Source organism: Bombyx mandarina, chromosome 16 (genome assembly GCF_030267445.1).
Source record: "Bombyx mandarina strain Sakado chromosome 16, ASM3026744v2".
NCBI classification, from domain to species: Eukaryota; Metazoa; Arthropoda; class Insecta; order Lepidoptera; family Bombycidae; genus Bombyx; species Bombyx mandarina.
The window spans coordinates 1,731,232-1,755,908 of NC_143222.1; the positions used below are offsets into that span (position 1 = coordinate 1,731,232).

A 24,677-nucleotide genomic window follows, 5' to 3' on the forward strand; every position below is an offset into this window, starting at 1 on the left:
GTGTGTTTCAATACCGTCGTGGAACTGTCTCACTCCTGTATGATCCATCCCGTATAATGTGACTCATTAGAGAAACGCTTCACAATGTGGAGAATTGCACCTGGCACATCCGGACTAGGAATATGTGCAGACTCGGTCAATTGAATTGCCTCTACATAAGTCTAGATACAATGTCGAGAGGTGAAAGGCAGTTTGGCTTAAACGACATTTTTGCAACTTCACAGGAGAGCCATTTAAAAGATAATGGAAAAATATCATGACTAATACACAAAAATATCGTAACGTTGATGCTAGTCTATACATATAAATAAAATTGGAGTGTATGTTTGTAATATTGAAATAACCGCTTTTTACTACATGCATATGAATACATATAAAGGTACATACACCAAAACAACACTTTTTACAATTTTTGTCTGTCTGTTTGTTCCGGCTAATCTCTGGAACGGCTGGACCGATTTTGACGAGACTTTCACTGATAGGTAGCTGATGATATAAGGAGTAACTTAGGCTAGACTAGACTTCGCCCCGCTGTGTCACTCGCGGTACGACAATAAGCGCGGGTAACATCGCGGGACTCAGCTATCAATAATAAAATTTAATGTTTCCGAAGCGAAGCGAAGGCGGGTCGCTAGTAACCAATAAAACTGATCTTTAATTACAATGGTAAATGTCACGTATTAAGCGGAATGTCGCTTAAACCAAATAGTCTTTCACGTCTTAATATTTTATATTACGCTTCCTAACACTCATTTCATGTATATAAGTACTATAAGGAAAATAAAATAATCGGAATAAGTAACACACAATTATCCGGCCACAAATTAGTATTCCTTGTACTGCTTTTTTTTATTACTTATATGGGTGGACGAGCTCACAGCCGACTTGGTGTTAAGTGGTTACTGAAGCCCATAGACTTCTACAATGTAAATGCGCCACCCAGCTTGAGATATGAGGTCTCAGTATATACAACGGCTGCCCTACCCTTCAAACCGAAACGCATTACTGCTTCACAGCAGAAATAGGCAGGGTGGTGGTACCCACACGTGCGGACTCACAAGAGGTCCTACCACCATTCAAAAATGGGACTATGGGAATAATATACTCTGGGAAACAAAGACTGACATACATACTTATATATGGTTTTTTCAAATAAATACATATATAAATAATAAACGCTCAAGCAAAGAACAAACAAAACTGTTCATCACACAAATATTTGCCCAGCTTGGGAATCGAACTCACAACCCTCGGCGCAACGGTCAGAGGCGCTAACTAATGCACCACTGAGGCAGTCAATTAAAATAAAAACGTTCATCTTTTAGCCGAGGTCCTCCGATGTTTAATAGCAGGCTGGTTAATCAACGCCGACCCCTAAGCAAGGCATAAGACGCATGTAAAACCGCCTAAAAGCACAAAGATCTTCGTTTATTTCTACTATCGGTAACTATACTGAGACCCTTAGAACGTATATCTCAAGGTGGGTGGCGCATTTACGTTGTAGATGTCTATGGGCTCCAGTAACCACTTAAGACCAGGTGGGCTGTGAGCTCGTCCACCCATATAAGCAATAAAAAAAAAAAACATACAAACCGAACACACAAACTTCCTTACAGCAAAATAAAATTATTACCAAAACACCGAACAACTTGTCCAAAAAAAAATAAGATAACAGTTTCCTTGTCAATGAACCTTTGAATGGCGGAAATGAATTTACATTGACATTCATTACGATGTTAATTCTGGTTAAATAAAAATTGGTACGATTAAATGTTGGAAACGTAATTAATATCTTATGTTATGTTATGTTAAGTCTATGAGGAGGCAGTCTCCTCCCGGTGATGGTCACGGGGCGACCTAAGGGGGTTGAGGCTGCGCCGCACGCTACCGTCACTCTAGCGCCCTGGCACCAGGAGGACGGTGCGTCGGCGGCTGCGGACTGCGATGCGGTCCGCATTTTCGTCGTCGCTGTCGTCGCCGAACATACTGTTGAAGAGCAACCCGGTCGGCGGTGTATCGCGTTCCGACCCGGCAGGCTGGTTCTGGCCCAGCGGGGTATCCCGGAACACCAGCGGCACCGCCCGGGCGGCCTGGTAGGGCCGCCGTACCGCGGAGACCGACGTCGTTGGTCGTCGACTATCGCCTCGACAACCCGTCGGTCGGGCGTCCTCGGGGTGGCGCCGCGTGTCTGGTTGTAGTAGTCTGGTTGTAGTGTAGATGTTGGTTGTAGAATTGCGGCGGTCATAAAAGGAAAATCCTTTTTTATTTTACGAAAATACGCCACCACTCGATCGAAAAGATTTCTGACTGAATATTTTTGAACGGCTCTCGTCTTCGTGAACGGCTGTTCTCGGTGTTGAAGAGTATATATAGATGACCTTCGTTACCAGGACATAAAATTATAAAAAATAATAATTAGATCGCCTTTTAGATCAAAATGTAAATAATATTAAGTCATCATTCCTATAAGGTGACAAATGTGACGAGTTTAGGACACTAACTAAACAATAGAACACTAACTAAACAATAGAACTCATCACTTTCACCCTAAATTAGCAACTTCAACATGTCTTCTTAGCTCGGCGCAGCGAGCGTAACCATCTGTTTTACGTCTACAAAAATATTATTATTGATAAATTCCAACGAACGTTAAACTTCATTGTATGTTGTGAACAGTGATTGGCAGACTTGCATCGTGACTTTGTAAACATAACCTTCGATTCCCTTGAAATTAAAACACCGATACATATTATAAATACCTACTTCGATTTTAATCTCACTGCTCGCACTGACTCGCAGTATCGAATTCTGAATGTGATGTGTTGAATCAGTGCGCGACGTTGCCGCTCCGTTAGCTCGCGCTGTTGCCGCACTGTCGGATACGGTGGCGCCGCGTTGCCAGCTCGCACGGTGCGGGCGGGCGCCACTCAACGTTGCCGCACTGAACCAAGTATACCGTAAAATAATACACCATTCATACTATTACGGTGTAACACACCAAACTTTTAATGAATTCTTTACTTCTATCGCGAATATCGTAATTCGTAACAAATATTCGCAATCTACTTGCATCCCGAACAAAAACCAAAAAATAAATAAATATGTGTATTGAAGTTATGACGTAACAGCGATTTCACAAGAAGAAACCTAGTGGGCCGTGGTTCGAATTAAAACGAATTCACTTACATTGCAACTGCCTAAGTACTTCTAATTGTTAATAGATTACTTAAGCCTTGTTCGGACTAGGCGAGTACCGAGTAATTTAGTAGCTAAATGTGTCTGAGCTCCAAAAATTTAGTCGAATAGGTTAGTAAATAATTTAGTCAAGTCAATCCATTTTGTTCCATTTTTTCGGGCCAGTAGCGAGTAGGTAGTTTAGCCACTAAATTACTCGGTACTCGACTAAAATACTCGCCTAGTCCGAACAAGGCTTAAGTTCTAGCCCATGTCGAGTAAATGTTCACTAGTTTACGTCTGCGATTCCTGGTACAAACGAATTAGTAAATGTATTAAAAATTATATAATAATATATTTTTTGTCACGTCATGGCAAGTTTTTCACGTGATACTAACAATGATTCATGAATGTTAGTTCGCTACTTCATTTAGAATAATGTGTGTTTGGTACATATTTCACAGACCTGGAACGGTCGCGGTGAAAGGTAGCTGCTGTTCTCTGGTGTAAAATAATTTTCAACTCAAGTATACAACGAACACAAGAACAGCCATCTTAAAGTGCAAATGCGGGTTTCGTTTGGATTTTACTAATTTATATCTCCCTATTAGCTCCCTGGGATTACACTAGATCCTCTTGATTTTAAAGCATACGAAATGCCGCTCTCGTCTTTTAAGCCCGTCGCTTGCGACGAAGGGCTCGACGAGTAAATTAACCCACAGACACAGCCCACTGAGTTTCTCGCCGGATCTTCTCAGTGGGTCGCGTTACCGATCCGGTGGTAGGTTCTGCGAAGCACGGCTCTTGCTTGGGTTCGTGTTAGCAACGTCGTCAGGTTTGAGCCCCGTTTGCTCATCTACTAGTTAAGGTTACGCTGAAATAGCCTCTTAAGGCTATACTCTTACTCTTAAGGCTCAGCTCAGGTAGAAAAAAAACTATTTTTATTTAAAAAAAGAATAAAATAGAAGCTTTCAGAATAATGAATACAGCAGCTTTTTTGCCTTTTTTTCAGAGGAAGGCATATAAAAAGTATCTCTTGAGTAATTTATTAAAAAAAAATTGGTTATCTTTGGAGGAGGAAAAGCTGGGGAGTACGGGAGAGTCGATTACGTTTTTTAGATAAGGGTAACTTTTTTTTTTGGAGCCGGCTGCAACTGTCCTTTGTGCTCTATTCGCGAATACTTGAGCGAGGGTGGCAGCAATGGAATTTAAAAAAAAACTATTGTTAAAATTTCTCAGCACCCGGGTTTTTGTATAATTATACTGAAAATTCGTTAAGAATGACAGAGGTACCTGACAAAGCATTCAAACTTGATATTCAAAATTGAACCTCAGGAGCTAGAAAATAGTATTCAGTAAAATCAGAATGCACTAACAAATTTTGAATTATTTATTGGGATCGAATCGAAGACACTTCAGTATTTAACGTATATTTCATACCATCATACTTAGTCTACGTCCAAGATCGAGAAATGGAGCAGAGCTTTCATTTTATATTTATTTGTACTACTGGTACCGCAGTGGTCGAAATTCGCCGATAATTAATTGAAATTATATAATAATATTATGGCTCTATTGTCAGACTTATTATACTTCTATAGTCACAGATTTCGCCAAGACTACACTATAGACGAATATTAATAAAGATAAATAATATTAAAACCTATTCTCAATTTGACAACAGACTATAAGCAATAACAAAAGTTTGACAATAAACAATGAGTATATGTGTGTGTGTCAAATACATGGTAGTGTGTGTAATGTTATAAGCAATAACAAAAGTTTGACAATAAACAATGAGTATATGTGTGTGTGTCAAATACATGGTAGTGTGTGTAATGTTTTTTATTGATTTAATGCATATGTTATTAATGCATAATCTTTTTAAAGGAATTAGCATTCTACGCTCCTCTATATTCTCTATAAGTGTGGGAAATTTCATACTCCTCCGTCCGCGCAATTTTCATAAAAAGGATGGGTACAAAGTTTTTACTTCACGTATTAATATAAGTATAGATTTATTTACTCAGATTCATAGTTTTCAAGGTTATCCGTGTAGTTCCCAATTAGCTTATAAGTTGCGCGACAAACTCGAAATATTCTTAAACAATTTAACGTTAAAAAAAAAAGCATTCGTTTTAATTTTGAAGCACGCTATAAACGCTTTTGTAATGCGGTAGTCCCACGCGCCGTAGAAGCCACGAGTCACGGCTGCCTACTCCCGCATTCCCCAGTTGTATCGTGTATCGTCGTTTATAATGAAATATGTATGGCGCAATGTCGTAAAAATGGCGCATTTCTCAGAATGACAACCAAGAGACGTTTCTTTTTTGTTTTCAACCTATTAAGCCGCGGGAGAACGTCACTTTAAAAGCGACGATTATAAGCTAAGCTAAATAGTTCGTTTGTCTCTCGGATAGCGGTGTATGCCCCACCTCCGCCGGCAGGGTTAAAAATAACCCAGCTAAAATGGATACGAATACTTCAATGTCCTATCAATGCGGGTCTAAACGGAATCGGGTGCGTTGATATGAGATAATTGGACTGGAAAGAAATCGCGTGAATCAACATGACTGTGAAATTCAGTGGTAACCAGCCAAAGGGGTAAAGTTTTAAAGGTGTTTCAAGCCGAGTTCCGTCTAAACACTTCTAGGGTTATCGTTTCCATTGCTGTTAATGCATAGATGACTTGAGACACGAGGTAAAAGTTGTTATATCATATCGAGGGGTGAAAAGCTGTTGGGTTTATGCGACAATTTTGCAACTATACAGGAGAGCTGTTTAAAGTTTAAAATTTGGAAAAAATATCATATAACAAAAAAAACTTCTTCAGCTATTTGTATGGTGTAAACTTGAATGATATTCAATTAAAAACATCTAATTGTTTATACTAATACCAAATAAAACGGACCTTTGCTTACACAGTTAAATGTCGCGTGTTATGTGAAATGTCCATAGATAATAATAATTATTACACTTAATATTTGAGAAATGTCACTATAACCATTCACCCCTCTATATAAGTACCGGTTCATCCCGAAACTAACGCAAAACGGCCAATATATACAACATGGTGGTATTATATATTCAGGATCACAATACCACCAACTACCACCAGTAAACAAGCAGGGTTGTAAATATTGTGGTTTCATTCAGGTGGTAAGTACGTGTTTAGCAATTATTGCATCCATGGACAGTTGGATCGCTTGATGCCTTTACGAGAATATGATCGTGAATAAGTTACAAATACTTCAGATCTTCTTTGGTTTGTCTGATTCTTTTTTGGGCTATTTTACCGCAAGATTTTTTTATTACGACCGCGCTATATTTACAAACATTACGGCCGCACATTGCACTAGGAATACGTTTTGGTTGAACAACGCTCCGTGTGAATCTATTTTTGGGAAACTCTGTTATCAAAATTTGAACGACGCTTTTTAATATATATTTTTTTTATTGCTTAGATGGGTTGACGAGCTCAACGCCCACCTGGTGTTAAGTGGTTACTGGAGCCCATACACATTTACAACGCAAATGCGCCACCCACCTTGAGATATAAGTTCTAATGTCTCAGTATAGTTACAACGACCACCCCACCCTTCAAGCCGAAACGCATTACTGCTTCACGGTAGAAATAGGCGGGGCCGTGGTACCTACAAGTGCGGACTCACATGAGGTCCTACCACCAGTAAAAAATAAAAAAATTTATGCAGCGCATTATATTTGACAGCTGAGAACAAAAGTCAACATGGTTTTTTATTTATTTTACCGCGATGAAACGCAAGAAATTACGCAAAAACCATTTCGGCACAGTCTCGGATGCCAGCGAGATGTTAGACTAGAAAGTCCGGATCGATGTTGGCAAGATCAGTGTTTACGTGTTACATACATAATAATGTTATTGGCAAGGAGCCACGCACGGCTTACTACGCTTTCGTGATGGCTAAAATATTTTAGTTTCATTCAGTTGTTGGCGGCATTTCAGGGGGAAAAAAAATTGTCCCGTGTGTGTTTTGATAATAACATCTCCGAAATATTCCTTGATTATTTGATTTTCTTTTATTTCTTCATCGTCATCGCAATTCGAAATACGTCAATTTATTATTAAGGGTCCAAAACGAAATACCGTCTCGTGCTTTTTGTGAAAACATCCCGATCCAGTAACGGTGCTTTTAGGTACCTCAAGCACCGGTCATCGTTCTTGTCGAACTCGTCCCTTGCGACGAAGAGCTCGACGAGTAAATTTACCCACAGACACAGCCCACTGAGTTTCTCGCCGGATCTACTCAGTGGGTCGCGTTTCTGATTCGGTGGTACATTCTGCGAAGCACGGCTCTTGCTAGGGTTCGTGTTAGCAACGTCGTCAGGTTTGAGCGCCGTGAGTTCACCTACTAGTTAAGGTTACGCTGAAATAGCCTCTCAAGGCTATCAGCATAGGTAGGGAAAAATAAAGAGAAAATAATACAAAAAAAAAGGTTTATCTTGCAAGTTTATTTTTCTTTTCGAAACCTTGTAAGGCGTCTGTCTCCTTTGTTTGTGTGGGTTCAGTTCACACGGTTTCACGTCGCGACGTGAAAGTCAATACCTACAACCGCTCTGACTTGTTGTAAACCTGATCTGCACAAGGACTAGTATTACGGTCCTCGAGCAAACAAGTATTCTTGAACAGAGTTGAGTTTCTTTTAATTTTTAACAAGGAATCTTGCGTGGTTTGTCGTTTCTCCGATACAGTCCCAAGCTTGGGTCAGGTACCCGCCCTAATTATGATGAGCGGATAGTACCCGTTACGGTTTCTTACAATGTTTCCTGTACCTGACGAGGTTATTAACTTTACACTAATAATTTTTTGTTAGGAATAAGTCTGCTTACGTTTCGTTGGTCCCTATGTTTAGTATTATACTAGCTGGCCCGGCAAACGTTGTTTTGCTATATAAATTATTTCTAGGAAAGATAAATAACCAAGATACCGACTGCAGCGCCATTTGCCGGGCTGATTTGTAAATCTAAACCATTCTCGAATCCACCTGAAGGTATACAGAAAATTTCATTAAAATCGATCCAGCCATTTAGGAGGAGTTCAGTGACAAACACACGAACAGAAGAAATATATATGATTCAAGATTTTATAATAAACAATGTTACTTGTGATTCTATGTGATTGCTTGCGTTTAGTTGTATAAAAATCTGGTAAATTGTTCTATGTCTGCATTTATTTGTATCATTATTTAATTAAGTGACTATCTATCTCTGCTAATGTCAGATTCCGCTTTCTATAGCTTCGCCCTCCATTTTACCAGAATTTTAACCTCAAGTTTTAAGAAGAATACCTATAATTCTTGAGCCGAAAATTGTAAACATCCAAAAAAAAATACAGACAGCCACGACATAACTTTTAATAAGACAATCAAGATGAGATTATTTTTTGCGTAATATTTTTAAAACGCCACCGTATCTTTAAACTAATAATTTATTTGAAAGGTACCGTAGGAATTCGATAAAAAAAAAGTTGTTTACGCGCACGTCCGCCATCTTGCTCTAGCTTGGCGGGCGTTTAACGCGGCCTTGGAGATTTCCTGCAGGTTGTAGTACCCTGACGCGCAGTCGTCTGTCTAATATTCATGTCAACTCGACAATCAGAATTTATGGTTTACTTTGTAAGCTTAAAAATAAAAACATTATGAAAATGGAATCACGTATATGTTAATAATAATTTTAGTCTGTTGAAGTGCATACCTACTTGTGATTGAGTAATAAACATTTTTCAATTAAAAACCATCAGTTCTCCTTACAAGACGTTCGTTGTCCATCGTTGAACACATTTAGGATTATGTACTAGTTTTTAATGACTTATAAACCGTCTGAATCTAGACTGGGGTTTTACGGCCTTGTTATGTGAAAGCCGGATGATTACAATAATAGCTATCGATTGATACAAAATGAGCGACTAGAGAGCTAAAATCAAGGCTTTCAAAAAGCTGACCAAATATTTCTCGTGAAGCGATAACGTACCGAAGAATATAGCTAGCTGTATTGTATAGCTTGAATGTGAATGACGAAATCGCGTGGGTTTGATATTATGCTCCATACGGCAATAGTAAACGAATCTTGAGTCGGTTCTCAGTAATAAAACCGATTTCTTATAGTTCTACTCTTGCTTACTAAATGTAATGATTAAAAATAACTTGTAAACATTCTGGGATGCTATGTACTTTTGAGTGTCAGACATATAAATTAAACAAGCTAACCTTGTTCACACTCTTCTTTAATCTGCTAATTTTACATTGATGCGTTTGGTTCTTGATTCATTCAAAATTGCTTTGGACTTCTTATACTAATTTTTACACACAACGCTACCGCGATGTAACTTTGTTGGCCTGTGACATCTATTGACGACATTTGTCAACTGTTGGATTTATAACTTAACAATATTTTAATGGTTTGCAATATAAACCTCATATTTAATAATAATTCTTAATATGTACAGGACTCTATATAATCATATAAATAATCATAAACCTTACACTCTATATAATCATATTAATATAAATAATCATAAGCCTTACAGCTCGGCCATCCTACCTAAAGCGAGACCCTTCGCTTTGAGATCAAGAAAAAAAAACAAAGTATATGTTACAAAAATAATAATAATAAATGCAATTAATTATACACTAGGTTTATATATGACGTGTAACATTTTTTTTTAACATTTTTTTGCTATAAATACTAAGTACATACACATATCTATCGCTAAATCGTTTCCATGGTTTTAAGTTCTATCAAAATAATAATTAAAATAACAATTTCTTTCTTAAGTAACTAAATGTCCAACATAAACTGAGTAATCAAGTATCTAATCACTGTCATCAACACTATTACTAGATTCATCAGACTCTAATTCTCTACAGAACGACATCCAAGGCTGAATCTTATCAATAGATACAACTGCTTCATACCTTCTACCTTTTTTGCGAGTCATTGGTATATCTTCTACCACGAACCTATCATTGGGAAGAACCTTTAGTATACGATAAGGGCCTTGGTACTTAACAGAGAGCTTTTGAGATTTTCCATCGTGCGGAGCCTGCCTTGCTAAGCGTACTAAATTCCCTTTTTGGTACTGCCTCACTGGTTTCCTATGCTTATTAAAATTGACTGCATCTTTAACTTGTTGCTGTTTTATTTTTTTACTAGCCTGTCGTCTGACTTCCGCCAATTCCTCAATGGGAGTCCTATTTAGGGTGTCATTGATTATCGTACTAAGTATGCCTTCCGTTCTACTAATTATGTTAAATCCAAATAGTAGCTCAGAGGGGCTCTTTTGGGTAGTTTTATGTCGAGCTGTGTTCATACCAACCTGGATATCAGTGATGTGGTTGTTCCACGACTTGTCGTCGCCGCCGTGGTTGGCTGTCGATAGAGCATCTAAAATCGTTCTATTAAACCTTTCTACTTTCCCGTTTGCTCGAGGCATTGCAACGGCATTTACAATATGTTTGATCCCGTAAGAGGTCGTAAAATCTTGAAACGCCTTACTCGTACCTTTATCTTTTCGATTGGGTGGAGCTCTCCTTCTCGTTTATCACCTGGAGCTTTGCGGTACGCGCACTCCATGCAGGAGGTAACATACTTCCGGACGAAACGCCGCATTTTTGCGAACCAATAATGGCCTCGGATGCGCTGTAGGGTTCTTTCAAAACCACAATGGCCAACGTCACCGTGGTTCATTTTTAAAATTTGCCAGCGTACACTTTTGGGTACCAGCCATTTTATTTCGTCACCTACCACGTGGTAAACACGGTCATTCTTCAGTCTGTAGTTTTTGTGTATGTCCGCTACCTCCGCCGATGAAGGGTCAGAAAGAATCCTTTGATTTTATTTATCTCGTCATCTGCAGTTTGTACCGTCGCAATCCAGTCCTGTTCGATTTGCTGTATTTGTAAAACATCTAGTGCATGTGTATTACCTGAAGAAGAATTCACTGGGTTTCTGCTTAGGGCATCCCCGTGTGCCATGCTAACACCAGGCCGGTACTCGATTGTACAGTCGTACTTCTGAAGTTGGACCCACCACCTAGCTATGCGAGGTATCAAGTCACGTTAGTTAGAGTGGACCTGAGTGCATTGCAATCGGTCAAGATTTTAAACGGTATTCCCACTAAATAAACCCTAAACCGATTGAGAGATGCAATGACCGCCAAAGTTTCGAGCTCGTACGAATGAAACTTGCGTTCGTCAGCGGTAGTTTTCCTGCTGAAGTAGGAAACTGGTTGCAATGCACCATTACAGTTACGCTGCAGTAAAATACCCGCTAGGCCTTCTTTGCAAGCGTCCGTGTGTAGCTCGGTTTCAGACTTAGGATCGTATAGAGCTAGCACCGGTCACTCCATCAGAGCGCTTTTAGAGCCTGTGAACGCCTGATCCTGTTCGGCCAACTCCAGTTAGCGTCTTTCTACAGTAAATCCATTAACGGTGCAGTTATCGTAACATATCCCTTTTTAAAACGTCTGAAGAACCCAGACAGACCCAGAAATTGGCGCAATTCGTGCTGATTGGTAGGTGTTGGGAATTTTGAGACGGCTTCAATTTTTTTTTTTTTTTACTACCTGGGCGGATACCATTAGCACTCACTTCAAACCCTAGAAAGTCTATGACATTCAAAAAGAAATAGCACTTACTTAATTTCAGTGTGAGTCCGCCTTTCTTCAGAAGCTGTAGAACTTCGCCTAGTCTTTGGATGCCTTCCCTAAAGTCCTTGGATGGTATCAGTATGTCATCCATGTAGACAACAGCATATTTAATTTGGGCCTCCTTTAATATTTTATGGATTGTCCTTTGGAACACAGATGGTGCATTAACTAGTCCGAAAGGCATGCGGTTGTATTCATACTGCCCATCAGGTGTTACAAAGGCAGTTTTACTACGGGAAGCCTCAGCGACTGGTGTTTGGTAGTACCCGGAAGCAAGGTCCAATGGCGTAAATAGGGTGTTACCGGATAATAGGTCCAACTGATCCTCGACTCTTGGTAGGGGGTAGTGTTCCTTTTTGGTCTTTCTGCTTAGAGCTCGATAGTCCACACACAATCGTTTCTCACTTTTCTTTTTTTGTACCAGGACTATAGGACTGGCATATGATGAATATGACTCCCTAGCTATACCATTATCTACCATCTCCTTAACCATGTCTCTTATCAATTATCGCTCAGTATGTGACATACGGTATGGGCGATACACGACTGGTTCCGTGTCGTTAAGGTCGATCACTATCTCAGTGATGTTGGTAAACCCAAGGTCCTTGAGCCCACTTGAGAAGCAATCGCTATACTGAAGTAATAACTTTTGTAGTTCTTCGCGTTGCTGTTTTGTTAGCTCAGGATTGCAACTGATCTCTTCATCCAGTCCCCGGGAAAAAGGTAGTTCTCTTTTCCTTCAGCACCCCTTTACGAGCCATGGACGTAGATGCTACCATTTCCCTGCCCATCAGCATTAACAATTATGGGACGTACAATGTTACCATCTATTTCCGTGTCATCTTCCACTATGAGTCTTATTTTAGTACACGCGAGTCTTTCAAATACGATCTTAGTCGGAGTCTTAGTCATTATAATATCAGGCTTCTCTGTAAAGGAATGTCCAAGTAATGCAGAGTAATTTAGTACATAATCTTCTACTACATATATTTCAATAGTTTCTTTTAACCCTTGAACTTCTACACTCACGGTAGCTACACCTAAAGAGCAAGTCAGGTTTCCTCCTATTCCTCTTAATACCGGCATACCTTCCCTCACATCGATATTCAGGTTCAACTCCTTAGCGGTACTCTGTCTAATTAACGAGCATTGACTCCCTAAATCTACATGACACTTGACCCCTGAGTTGTTAATCTTTATATCCAGTATATATTTATCAATAGCGCGATCATCGACAGTTACATTAGATACTTGGTTTTGTACATTATTTTTATCTAAGGCCTGACTATCGTCTTTATTAATCGGAGTTTCATTTTTAAAACAGTTAATCGCCTAATGACCAATCCTCCCGCAGGTCGTACACTTCACGATAGGTTTTGTACATTTAAACCTAGGGTGACCTATTTCGTTGCAATTGAAGCAACGGATTCCGTTACTACTAGGGCCCGCCCTGCTCGTGCCAGATTGATTTGTTTTTTTCAGGTTGGCATCGTTAATGGAGTCACGAACTTTGCCTAGCTTCACGGTTCTAAAGTATTTGAGCACTTGCTCAGGTTGCTTAAATTGAGCGGCTTGAGCACCCACTTTAACGGCACGATCTTCAACCCCGTACAGCAAACAGTCTACCACTTCCTTGCCATAAATTTTGCAACGATTTAACAAGTTAATTTTCGCATAATAGTAATGTTCAAACGACTCACCGTATCTAACTGTTTTTGCTAACATTTTATGCAATAACTCAGCATAGTCCTCGCTTTGGGGAAAAGATTCTATAAGTTTTTGTTTCCACCCAGTCCATGTAAAATAATAGGCTAGATAAGCCCTGATACCAAGTTTTAGCGACACCAGAAAGCTTGGGCAAGGAATAGTGGATAATTTCCCTGTCTTCCCATCCATATATGTGAGCACATTCTTCCACTTTCGTCAGCCAAGTAAGGATAGTTTGTTCCTTTGCCATTGGGTCAAATTTGGGGATAACATTTGTGTTGAACGTAAGTTTGGGCTTATCTGAACCTTTTATTTTGTCAAGAGTAATCAAGAATTTATCTACTAATACCTTTGTATCTGAACCGTCGTCCTCCTTACCACGCTTAACCTTGCGCGGAAGCTGCAGTGACCCCATATCAGATCCTGAAGAGGAAGACGCATGCCGTCTCCTCTGTCCTGTCCTTGTCCTTGTTTTCCATCTCCTTCTTTCGTATTCGTCCCTGTCGTCAGAGCCGCTTGATTGTTGCCTGCTCGACCGCTGCTTACGCGATCGTCGTTCACTCGATCGCTTTCCACGCAACCGTTCTCTTCGAATCATCGTGTCCTTGTCCATTTTATCCAATGGTACCGATTGCTCTATACTCGAGCTCCTCCTCCTAATTCTTTCCTGTCGACCTACATCCTCAACCTCGGATGCTCCGTGCTCTATCCTCGAGCTCATCCTCCTAATCCTTCCCTGTTGACCTACACCCTCAGCCTTGGATGCTCCTTGGTCACTGCCATGTGTTAGTCCTTCCCCTCGACTAAGCACATGTGACCTACATCCTCAGCCTCGGATGCTCCTTGGTCATTCCCCATGTGTTAGTCCTTCCCCTCGACTAAGCACATGGACCCTACATCCTAACCTCGGATGCTCCTTGCTCTATCCGCGAGCTCATCCTCCCAATCCTTCCCTGTTGACCTACACCCTCAGCCTTGGATGCTCCTTGGTCACTGCCATGTGTTAGTCCTTCCCCTCGACTAAGCACATGTGACCTACATCCTCAGCCTCGGATGCTCCTTGGTCATTCCCTATGTGTTAGTCCTTCCCCTCGACTAAGCACATGGGCTCCTTTTATCATTAAGCCACTTTCTCTTACTATCCGAGCACTAGACCCTTCCCCTCGGCTAGTGTCGTCCTCCACGTCACAGTTGATGAGCGTAACTGAAACTCACATTGTGGAGCTTAGAATGATGATAGTTATAAACTGCTTTAACCGGGTTTAATAATTGCAAAAAGTAAAATAGGGTAATTTAAATGGCATAATATCGGGTACGTTCCGAAAAGCTAGAAGAGGACTACTCGTGGAACGGGGAACAGAAAAGAAACTAACTTTATTATGCATGTGCATTCATCGAAAATCATGTATTTCCAAAGACCTGACGCACTCTTACATTTATGTAAACATTTAAATCAATGCAATAACGAGTGTCGTTAGATTCTAATAGAACCTATAAAACTCTCATGTAAATAAAACGGTAGGTGGGTAGAATGAATTTGTTGTTTTAAGTTTAATTACTTATATTAAGTCAAAGCTTTAATCGTCATTGATAGTTAATTCAACCCAACGCACATGTGATCATTACGTGGTCGATTGTTCAGTGCGATTGCACTGATCGGTTACAAGGCAATGATAAAAAAAATGACTCAGTGCAGCGAGACAAAGAAAATTCATATAAATATAAAAAAAAATCACAACCACCAGAATATTTAATAATACTGAATCACATGTAAATAATTAATAATAACTTACGTTTTACCGAGCCGTGGGCGTAGTAAGGGTAGTCTTCTAGAGCCTTATTTATCCCGCTTCTGACCTTTTGAGTAGACATGTGTAAGTAATGCGAGTGATATTACTCGGGTAATATTACTCTACGATGTAATGCAACATCACACATTACGCGAAGGAAACAAACATCACACCATCACCCAACATGTTTCTTTCTTTGTCGTGTAATGTTGCTTAATACACGAACGGAACCGAGCGAGCGAGACAGACCGATCGACGCAAAATAAATGAGCAAGCGACACGGAATTATTCCTAGTGATTTGGAACCGTATGTCCCGGCCGCTAGGTACATTTTTATACCTATGGTACGTCTGAATTTTAATATAGGTATTTGTGTTTATATTTTTCATGCGGCCAGCCGGTAGTTTCCCGCAAGTACTTACTTCATTTTTTATTCGCAACTTTTGTAAAATCGCTAGTCGCTCGTAATTGTTTAGTAATATTTCATATTAATTTTTGTGTTTGATTTGAATTACTTAAGCACTTGTTTGAAGATAGTTTTATTATTTGTTTTAATGCGTGTTTAATAAGTGAAAGAAATAACGGCGTCTAAATGAAAGTACAGTCCTCCTTGGATGCACTTTGAGGATATCGCGCCGAAACAATGCATCTACTGCTCTCGTATATTAACATTATTGTCGAGCTCAATTTGCAGTCTAAGTCGCCATATGAAATCCGTTCATCCCACAATAAATTATATTAAGTAAAAAATAAAATTATTATATTATTAAGTAAGTCAATCTCTGTCAAGTAATATAACAGTGTATTACAATACAAAGTTCATACTTTGTATTGTAATACACTACTGTAATGACACACCCGAATCATTACCTAAGTGATGTGTTGATACACATCACTTAGGTAATGATTCGGGTGTATAGATACAATGTATTCGTCGTCACAGTATCTATTGAACGCACCGAGTAATGTTAAGAGTGATGTGTAATGTTTTCGAGTAATATCACCTGTCTGTAAAAGTGATGTCATATCACATTACATTGAGGAGTGATGTTTTGCGCAAGTCTACTTTTGAGTGTCAGACATATAAATTAAACAAGCTAACCTTGTTCACACTCTTCTTTAATCTGCTAATTTTACATTGATGCGTTTGGTTCTTGATTCATTCAAAATTGCTTTGGACTTCTTATACTAATTTTTACACACAACGCTACCGCGATGTAACTTTGTTGGCCTGTGACATCTATTGACGACATTTGTCAACTGTTGGATTTATAACTTAACAATATTTTAATGGTTTGCAATATAAACCTCATATTTAATAATAATTCTTAATATGTACAGGACTCTATATAATCATATAAATAATCATAAACCTTACACTCTATATAATCATATTAATATAAATAATCATAAGCCTTACAGTACTGTATCCATTTATTTGTAAAAGAGCGTAGTTTTGCTCTATGCTCTAGTAAAGTAACATCTCAGATTCGATTTCTTTTGGGAATATTTCTTCAGTGTTTATGATTCAGCTCCGTACTGAAGAATGGAGTGTTCTAGAGGTTTCCGAATCAGATATGAGGCCGTCAGCGCAAAACTGGCTTACGCGTACCATAGTTAGTAGTATGGAGATAAATAAGGCTTGGATTTATTTTTACACTGCTTCGCCGAATGGTAAACCGTCGACGTCGCCCAAAGCACGTCATCACGGATCCTCCTGATCCATTAATGGTGCTTTTAGGCACTACAAGCACCGGTCACCGTCCTCGTCGAACCCGTCGTTTGCGACGAAGGGCTCGATGAGCGAATTAACCCACAGACACAGCCCACTGAGTTTCTCGCCGGATCTTCTCAGTGGGTCGCGTTTCCGATCCGGTGGTAGATTCTGCAAAGTACTGCTCTTGCTAGGGTCAGTGTTAGCAACTCTCCGGTTTGAGCCCCGTGAGCTACACACGCTAGGGTAAGCTGAAATAGCCTCTCAAGGCTATCAGCATAGGTAGAAGGAAAAAAAAACACTGCTTCGCAGGCAAAAACAATATACGCAAACACAATGCTTACAAAGCCATTTTGTATCTTTGGGTGAAACTAGGGATAGGCCGGTTTTGCATCAAAATTTATTATGTTTTAAATAATGTAATACATAAGCACGTATATGAAAAATTGTGGGTTAGGCCACTTTTGCGCTGACGGCCTCATATTAAAATGTATGTTATAGAGATTGATTTTTATTTTAAAGAAGGCAGGACCTGTTTTATTGCTTCTGGACATCGACAAACGAACCTCATCCCATCATACTTGTGAATCATTCGTTTCCATATCCGATCGCGGAATTTCGCTTCTCCTCCTCCTGCTTAAATACCTCAGGAATGTAGATTACCAGTCAGGCAATGCGACACGATAACCGACACGAATATCCTTATCGACCGATGCCACTGATTCAGCCATGACCTGCTTCAAACAGCAGTCAGCCTCCGCAGTGGCTCTAGACACGTCCTACGTCCGACCCATCTAATCCACTCTCGAACTATAATAGTATTTTAATGTAATTCCAATATCATATCGATGGGTGATGGCTATTTGGCTTATAGGGTTAAACTATATTGGCTTAAACGACATTTTGATTAATATGCGACATTCATCTTTGTTAGTAAAGGTCCGTCTTATTTGGTATCAGCATCAATAATTCGATGTTTTTAATTGAACTTCAATTAAGTTTATTCTATTAAAATAGCTGGAGAACTTTTTTTGTTCTGATATTTTTGTTTCCAACATTTTAAACTTTAAATGTCTCTCTCACCTGTAAAGTAGCAAAAATGTCGCTTAAACCAAATACCCTTTCTCCCCTCGATACGCTCATTGTATAAATTATCGTATTCTTAAATAAAATTAAGAGAAAATTCAACTGATGTAAGCACAAATCAATAATGCACCAACAATTAATAAACATTAGAATGTAAAAAAAAACATGCACTTTGCTGACTCAACTCACTATAAATAGTCAAAGTAACGCGCCTTCTGTCTCCGCCATAATAATTTGTATAGCATTCATTGTTTTTATTTTGAGAGTGTGTGCCATAACTGTTGGCTTCATTAGAATTGCAAATGGCGAAGCGTAGGCGCGGCAACGTCGCCAGCACCGCCGCGTTCAGAGCGGCAACGCCGCGAATACGTATTTTATCAACAATCATCTATTTATCAGAATTGTCATTATGAGATAATAATCATAATTGCCTTTTTGCTAATAGATAAAAGCAAAGGTCTAAGAAAAAAAACTTAATAATACAATTAATTTTAGGTTCGTGTTATGTAAACATGTCTATATGTTTTTTCAATGTCATCTTAAAATAAAAAAAAATGTAGAAAGGGTAACGATTTTAATAACATTAAAATGGTTATTTTTTTAAAGAAGAGTAAGTCAGAAATCGAAGCTGTTTTAAAAGTAATATTACTCTGTATTGTCGGACCAACATGTCTGTAGGATCATAACATAAAAATTATCTAAGAATTTCATCATTTTCAAACATCAGTCGTCATCTGTACCCAGTAACGATTATTAATTTACCTAAATGACTCCAAATTTGACTATAATTCATTAGGGAGCGTTATCGAAGAAATGCATTTCCTCTCTTTTGATAATACAGATAATCATTTAACACGGTATTTTACAACACGATAACGAAACTTTTGTTTTAAATTATTTAGAAAAATTACATTATCGCTATAAACATACAAATATATGGGAAGAACCGAAATTTTACTGCTTATTTTATGTGTATAATTGTTAAAAAAATACATAGATATAGAAGCATAGTTGAGATGTTTCATTCGGAAAAAATACTCTCCTGTTTTTACTGGGTTCTAATCTCATATAACACGGTTTTGCACTACACGGTACTTTATAGGAACGTTTCTATCGTGTTATGGGATGATACCTTTTTTTTATTGCTTACATGGATGAACGAACTCACACCCCACCTGGTGTTAAGTGGTTACTGGAGCCCATAGACATCTACAACGTAAATGCGCCACACACCTTGAGATATAAGTTCTAAGCTCTCAGTATAGTTACAACGGCTACCCCACCCTTCGAACCGAAACACATTACTGCTTCACGGCAGAAATAGGCAGGGTAGTGATACCTACTGGTGCGAACTCACAAGAGGTCCTACCACCATTACCTATTTAATACCTATTCACCACACGAAGTCTAATTAAGTCAATCTCACATTTCTATGATAGACAATGATGCACAGGTCATAGCACACTTGAATTCAACAATTATGGTCGCGGGTTCTCAGTGTAACATTAAATAATTTATGTAAAAATTATTCTGTCCTTTTTTTTTCTTCTTAAAATTAACGTTTGATAATAAACACCGGTATTTTTAATAGTTAAATGTCAACAGAACAAGGTCGTGAGTACATTACGACTTTATCTTCTGATAAGGAAAATGCAGAGACGAAATCCATGTATTTCTGTTGTCTTCCATTAAATAATATTTATAACGGCTTGTAGTTTTCCGTTTGTAATGTTTTTGTGTACACTATATAATTTGGAGGAGGTAATAAGTATGGAGGTAAATACACTGGTATTTGTGTATTTTGTACTTACAATATGAGCATTTTTAATGTTATTTGAAGGTTATTCAGACGTTAATTATTTGGTATAGAAAATTACCTACTAAATCGTTTTTTTGTGTCAGGTTAAAAACGGTGTTGATACTTGAGCGAACCTTGAACAAATTTAAGCATTTTCGTTATGTATTTCCTCTCATCTATGTACATAGCTTATCTTCGTTTTCCTCCTCTTAAATTGCAATATGTTCTTATGTAAATTCTAGTGTAGTAAGATTTATATGCGACCGTTTTAAAGATTTCCTTAAAGTCTAGACTCCACAAGCGTATTCGTCATGATGTATGAACCTTTGTAAATATCAAGATTTATATGACCAACAAGTCATCTAATTTATTTAATATCTTATAAAAATAATATATTTCTGTAACTCCGGTTAAACACGGTTCAGTAAACTCACAATTATACATTATCAATATAATGCAGTACACCTGTGGTAGGACCTCTTGTGAGTCCGCACGGGTGGGTATCACCACCCTGCCTATTTCTGCCGTGAAGCAGTAATGCCTTTCGGTTTGAAGAGTGGGGCAGCCGTTGTAACTATACTTGAGACCTTACGACTTATATCTTAAGATGGCGCATTTACGTTGTAGATGTCTATGGGCTCCAGTAACCACTTAACACCAGATGGGCTGTGAGCCCGTCCACCCTTCTAAGCAATAAAAAAAAACATAGCGCTAAAAAACAACATACATTTTTAAAACAAGCGCAACACGGAGATAAAAAGCCCTCAGCGTATTTGCGGGAGCACTAAAATTAGATAAAGCATTACAGTAGGCGCGCGATAAGAACAGCTGATTCCGCCGGGGGGCCAAGGTCCCGGGGGTGACTCCACCCCTCGCGGCCCCGCGACCGTCGCACCCTCACCCCATCCCATCCCACCGTTAAATCCACAAAACGTGTTGTTTCGCGAAGCCCTCCAGAAATGTTCGTTGCGTATTCCAAAGTTTATTTCCATTTAAATTTCGCACGAATCATTTGAATTTCAAAAGTTATTTTGACGGAAAATTTCTGGGTTTGCTTCTGTAAGTATTTATTTTAAGTGTGTAGTAATTGGCGATTTGGTGTTACGCTAATTCATTAGTGACATTTACATACAAAATATGATCACTAACCAGTTGCCTAAAAATAGAGGGTAATTTTCTTCGATGTCTAAATTTGCATATTATGATATATTTATGTATTTTTATTTGTAACGCTTTATATATCGACGCTTGAAAGGCAAACGTGACTAAGCGACAATGCGTGAACTTTACAGTAGACTAATTTAAAGTTGAAATACCTGAAAACAAAATTTATTTTAACGAATCTAGCTGTAGTAGAATCTAGCTAGTAGCTGTAGGATTGAAATGATTTTAATAGACCTAGAAATATATATTTTTTGCGCATCGAATACGGTTATTGCCTATCATTTATGTACAAAGCAGTTATTGTCGCTTAGTCACGTTTGCCTTTCAATCGTCGATATTATAGTACAGAATATATATTTAATAAATCGTACTAGCCTATTTCTCGCCAAGCAGTCACGCAATCTGGGTTAGTTTTTATGGATAAAATAGAATTGCAATTTAAACCTCATGTCTCAATGTGGGGGACGGAATGAACTTTGTGATATCTACGGGCTCGGGAAACCACTTAGCAACATGTGCATTACGTAATAAAATTATACATACACCTTAACGCAATATACGATTGTGTCCTTACTGGTGGTAGGACCTCTTGTGGGTCCGCGCGGGTAGGTACCACCACCTTGCCCATTTCTGTCGTGAAGCAGTAATGCGTTTCGGTTTGAAGGGTGGGGCAGCCGTCGTTACTATACTTGAGACCTTAGAACTTGTATCTCAAGGTGGGTGGCGCATTTACGTTGTGGATGTCTATGGGCTCCAGTAACCACTTAACACCAGGTGGGCTGTGAGCTCGTCCACCCATCTAAGCAATAAAAAAAAAAAATATTAGTATTTTATTTTTATAATTCATAACCGATTGAATGAACTCACGCAGACCGCCCGGTGTTAAGAGTTTAATGATTAATAGCATAATTTTGAATTAGCAATTGTAAAACTGCTGTATTAACCTTCCAAACGCAACAAAGTCCTTAGGTAGCTGGTTATTTGTGCCCTCAGCATCGACAATATCTAGGAACAATTGAGAGCAACTTGCTACGGGTAGTAATTTCTGATGCTGTCGATGATAATATACTTAGGCCTTTTGTTTTATACTTATGTAGCAAAACTGTAAAACACAATCGCCGGATCTTCTCAGTGGGTCGCGTTTCCGATTCGGTGGTAGATTCTGCGAAGCACGGCTCTTGCTAGGGTCAGCATTAGCACCACACCCGGTTTGAGCCCTGTAAGCTCACCTACACGACAAAGAGAAGCTGATATAGCCTCTCAAGGCTATCAACATAGGTAGGTAAAAAAGCACAATATTCATTTCCCAAGTCTGATCATGACTACTCGCTGTTTTTATAATTTTTTTAAATAAATAACACAGTTGACGGTCCTTCAAACAGTTAGTAACTATAAAGGGGAGTCTGCCTCACTCGTGTTAATGGACGCTTCTAGTTCTAACGCATCTTTTATCTGTCTTAGTGAAGAACTGGTGGTAGAATCTCTTGGGAGTCCGCACGGGTAGGTACCACCACCCCGCCTATTTCCGCCGTAAAGCAGTAATGCGTTTCGGTTCGAAGGGTGGGGTAGCCGTTGTAACTATACTGAGACCTTAGAACTTATATCTCGAGGCGGGTGGCGCATTTACGTTGTAGATGTCTATGGGCTCCAGTAACCGCTTAACATCAGGTGGGCTGTGAGCTCGTCCATCCATCTAAGTAATAAAAAAAAAGAAAAAAGAATGACGATATCGGTTTCATGTGACTGCTCCAGTTACGAATATTCCATATTATGATATAAACATATTTAGACAATTGTCTCTTATTAAAACAACCTACCGTTCATGATTAAGAAAAAGTAAATGTTGATATAATGACCTCAACTAACTGTAAAGGTCATTTCTTTCGTGACCTTTAACTATTAAATTCCACAATGAACGGTGTAGAATTCGGAAAATTTCGTGGGGAGAAATGTGACCTTAAATTTACTGTACCGATAAAAAATAAAACGCTAACCCGTACACAAAGCGTTCTGTGATACTTTCCAGTTAGATAAAACTAGATGCCAGATAAAACTGGTTTATGAAGAATATCCGAAGGAAATGATCATGTATCGCCCGAAGACATGAGCGATATGATGATACTATCTGATTTAGAACCAGAAAAATACGGAGGAAAAACTCGCCTGCTTTATTCTGTAGTTGGCTTGATCGAGCTCATTTAGTGGAACATATAGGATGATATAGCAACCGGCAAATATAGTATTGTCCTTTTCTTTCCGTAACAACTCTGTATAATATTTTGGGTACCAGTATAGGAAGATGGTGTTATTAATGTTTGGTAATTTTAGGGCGGAGGCTCGAGGGTTTATTTATTTTCGGATGCAGGGTTCGCACTGACCAGGACGTTGTCGTTTGGAACTTTTATGCGCAAGGCTTCACTATGTATTAGCGTCAGGTTTTTGGTCAAAATTTCAAATGTTTTTCAATAAATTCACTCCAAAAATTGAGATTTTTATTGGAAATAATTCGGACTGACTAACGTTGAGTCCGAAGTCTATCACGAAAAGAACTGTATAATAAAGTCAAAACCTCTGTCACTAAGACAGTAGCAATACTTTTTCTTGTCATACTGAACACTCCACTATCTGTCGTTGTTAAGTGTCAATGCTTGCAATGTTATCTCAAATAAACAATTAAATCGAAAAACGTCTTTACGCTAAATACTAATAATAATATTTATTTTATCAACGTCCTCAAACATTAGTCACGTATATTTCCTTAAGAATGAACAGAACAAATTGAAAATTACATCAGCCATCCACAAAAATACACTAATAGTCACCAAACTAGGTCAAGTATGGCTTGTCATGAATATTTCACGTCAGATTACTCGGGAAAGTTATCATATTCTTGTTTTAATCAGTCCTCAGAAATCCTTATTGATTTCCTGTGATTACTAAAAAAAGTCTAACGAGAAATGATAGTCGTAAAATTGTAGCTCATCCGACTACGTGTATTTAGATGGACTTAGAGGTCCCGCAGTAGTCGAAATTCGACTATAAATAATTGGAATTGTATGTTTGTACACTATTATGATTCTATTTTATACTTCTATAATCACAAATTTCGCCAAGACTACACTATAAAAAATATTGACAAAGACAAACAATATTTAATCTATTCTCAATTTGACAACAGACGTCAAGAACAAAAGTTTGACAATAAATAGTATGCATGCGTGTGTGCGTCAAATACATGGTATGTAGTGTGTGTAATGTTTTCTTTATTGATTTAATGTATCTTTTATGCATTATTTAAAAAAAATATTAGCATTGTGCACTTCTTCTCTGTATTCTCTATAAGTGTAGAAAATTTCATACTCCTCCGTCCGCACAATTTTCGTAAAAAGGGATACAAAGTTTTTGCTTCACGTATTATATTTAGATGGATTTGTGAGGAAGAATGAAGAAGTTTTTGGATATCTGTTATATCTAAATATATTTCGAATAACAATCCGGCCGACATTCAACCCAGATTCAAGTCTTAGCAGACCGGGGATTTAGATTTTATCTCTCCTG

The 24,677-nt window shown here is 38.6% G+C and overlaps 2 protein-coding genes across 3 annotated transcripts in view; one reads left to right on the forward strand and one right to left on the reverse strand.

Moving 5' to 3' along the window:
* Positions 1-24,677, forward strand: part of Smr (nuclear receptor corepressor smrter) — a 172,027-nt gene that overhangs the window by 58,762 nt on the left and 88,588 nt on the right. The window lies entirely within an intron of this gene.
* Positions 9,421-14,288, reverse strand: LOC149501202 (uncharacterized). The gene has a single exon (XM_089733856.1). It carries the CDS (start codon positions 14,286-14,288, stop codon positions 13,599-13,601), a length of 690 nt encoding a protein of 229 aa, XP_089589982.1. The 3' UTR covers positions 9,421-13,598.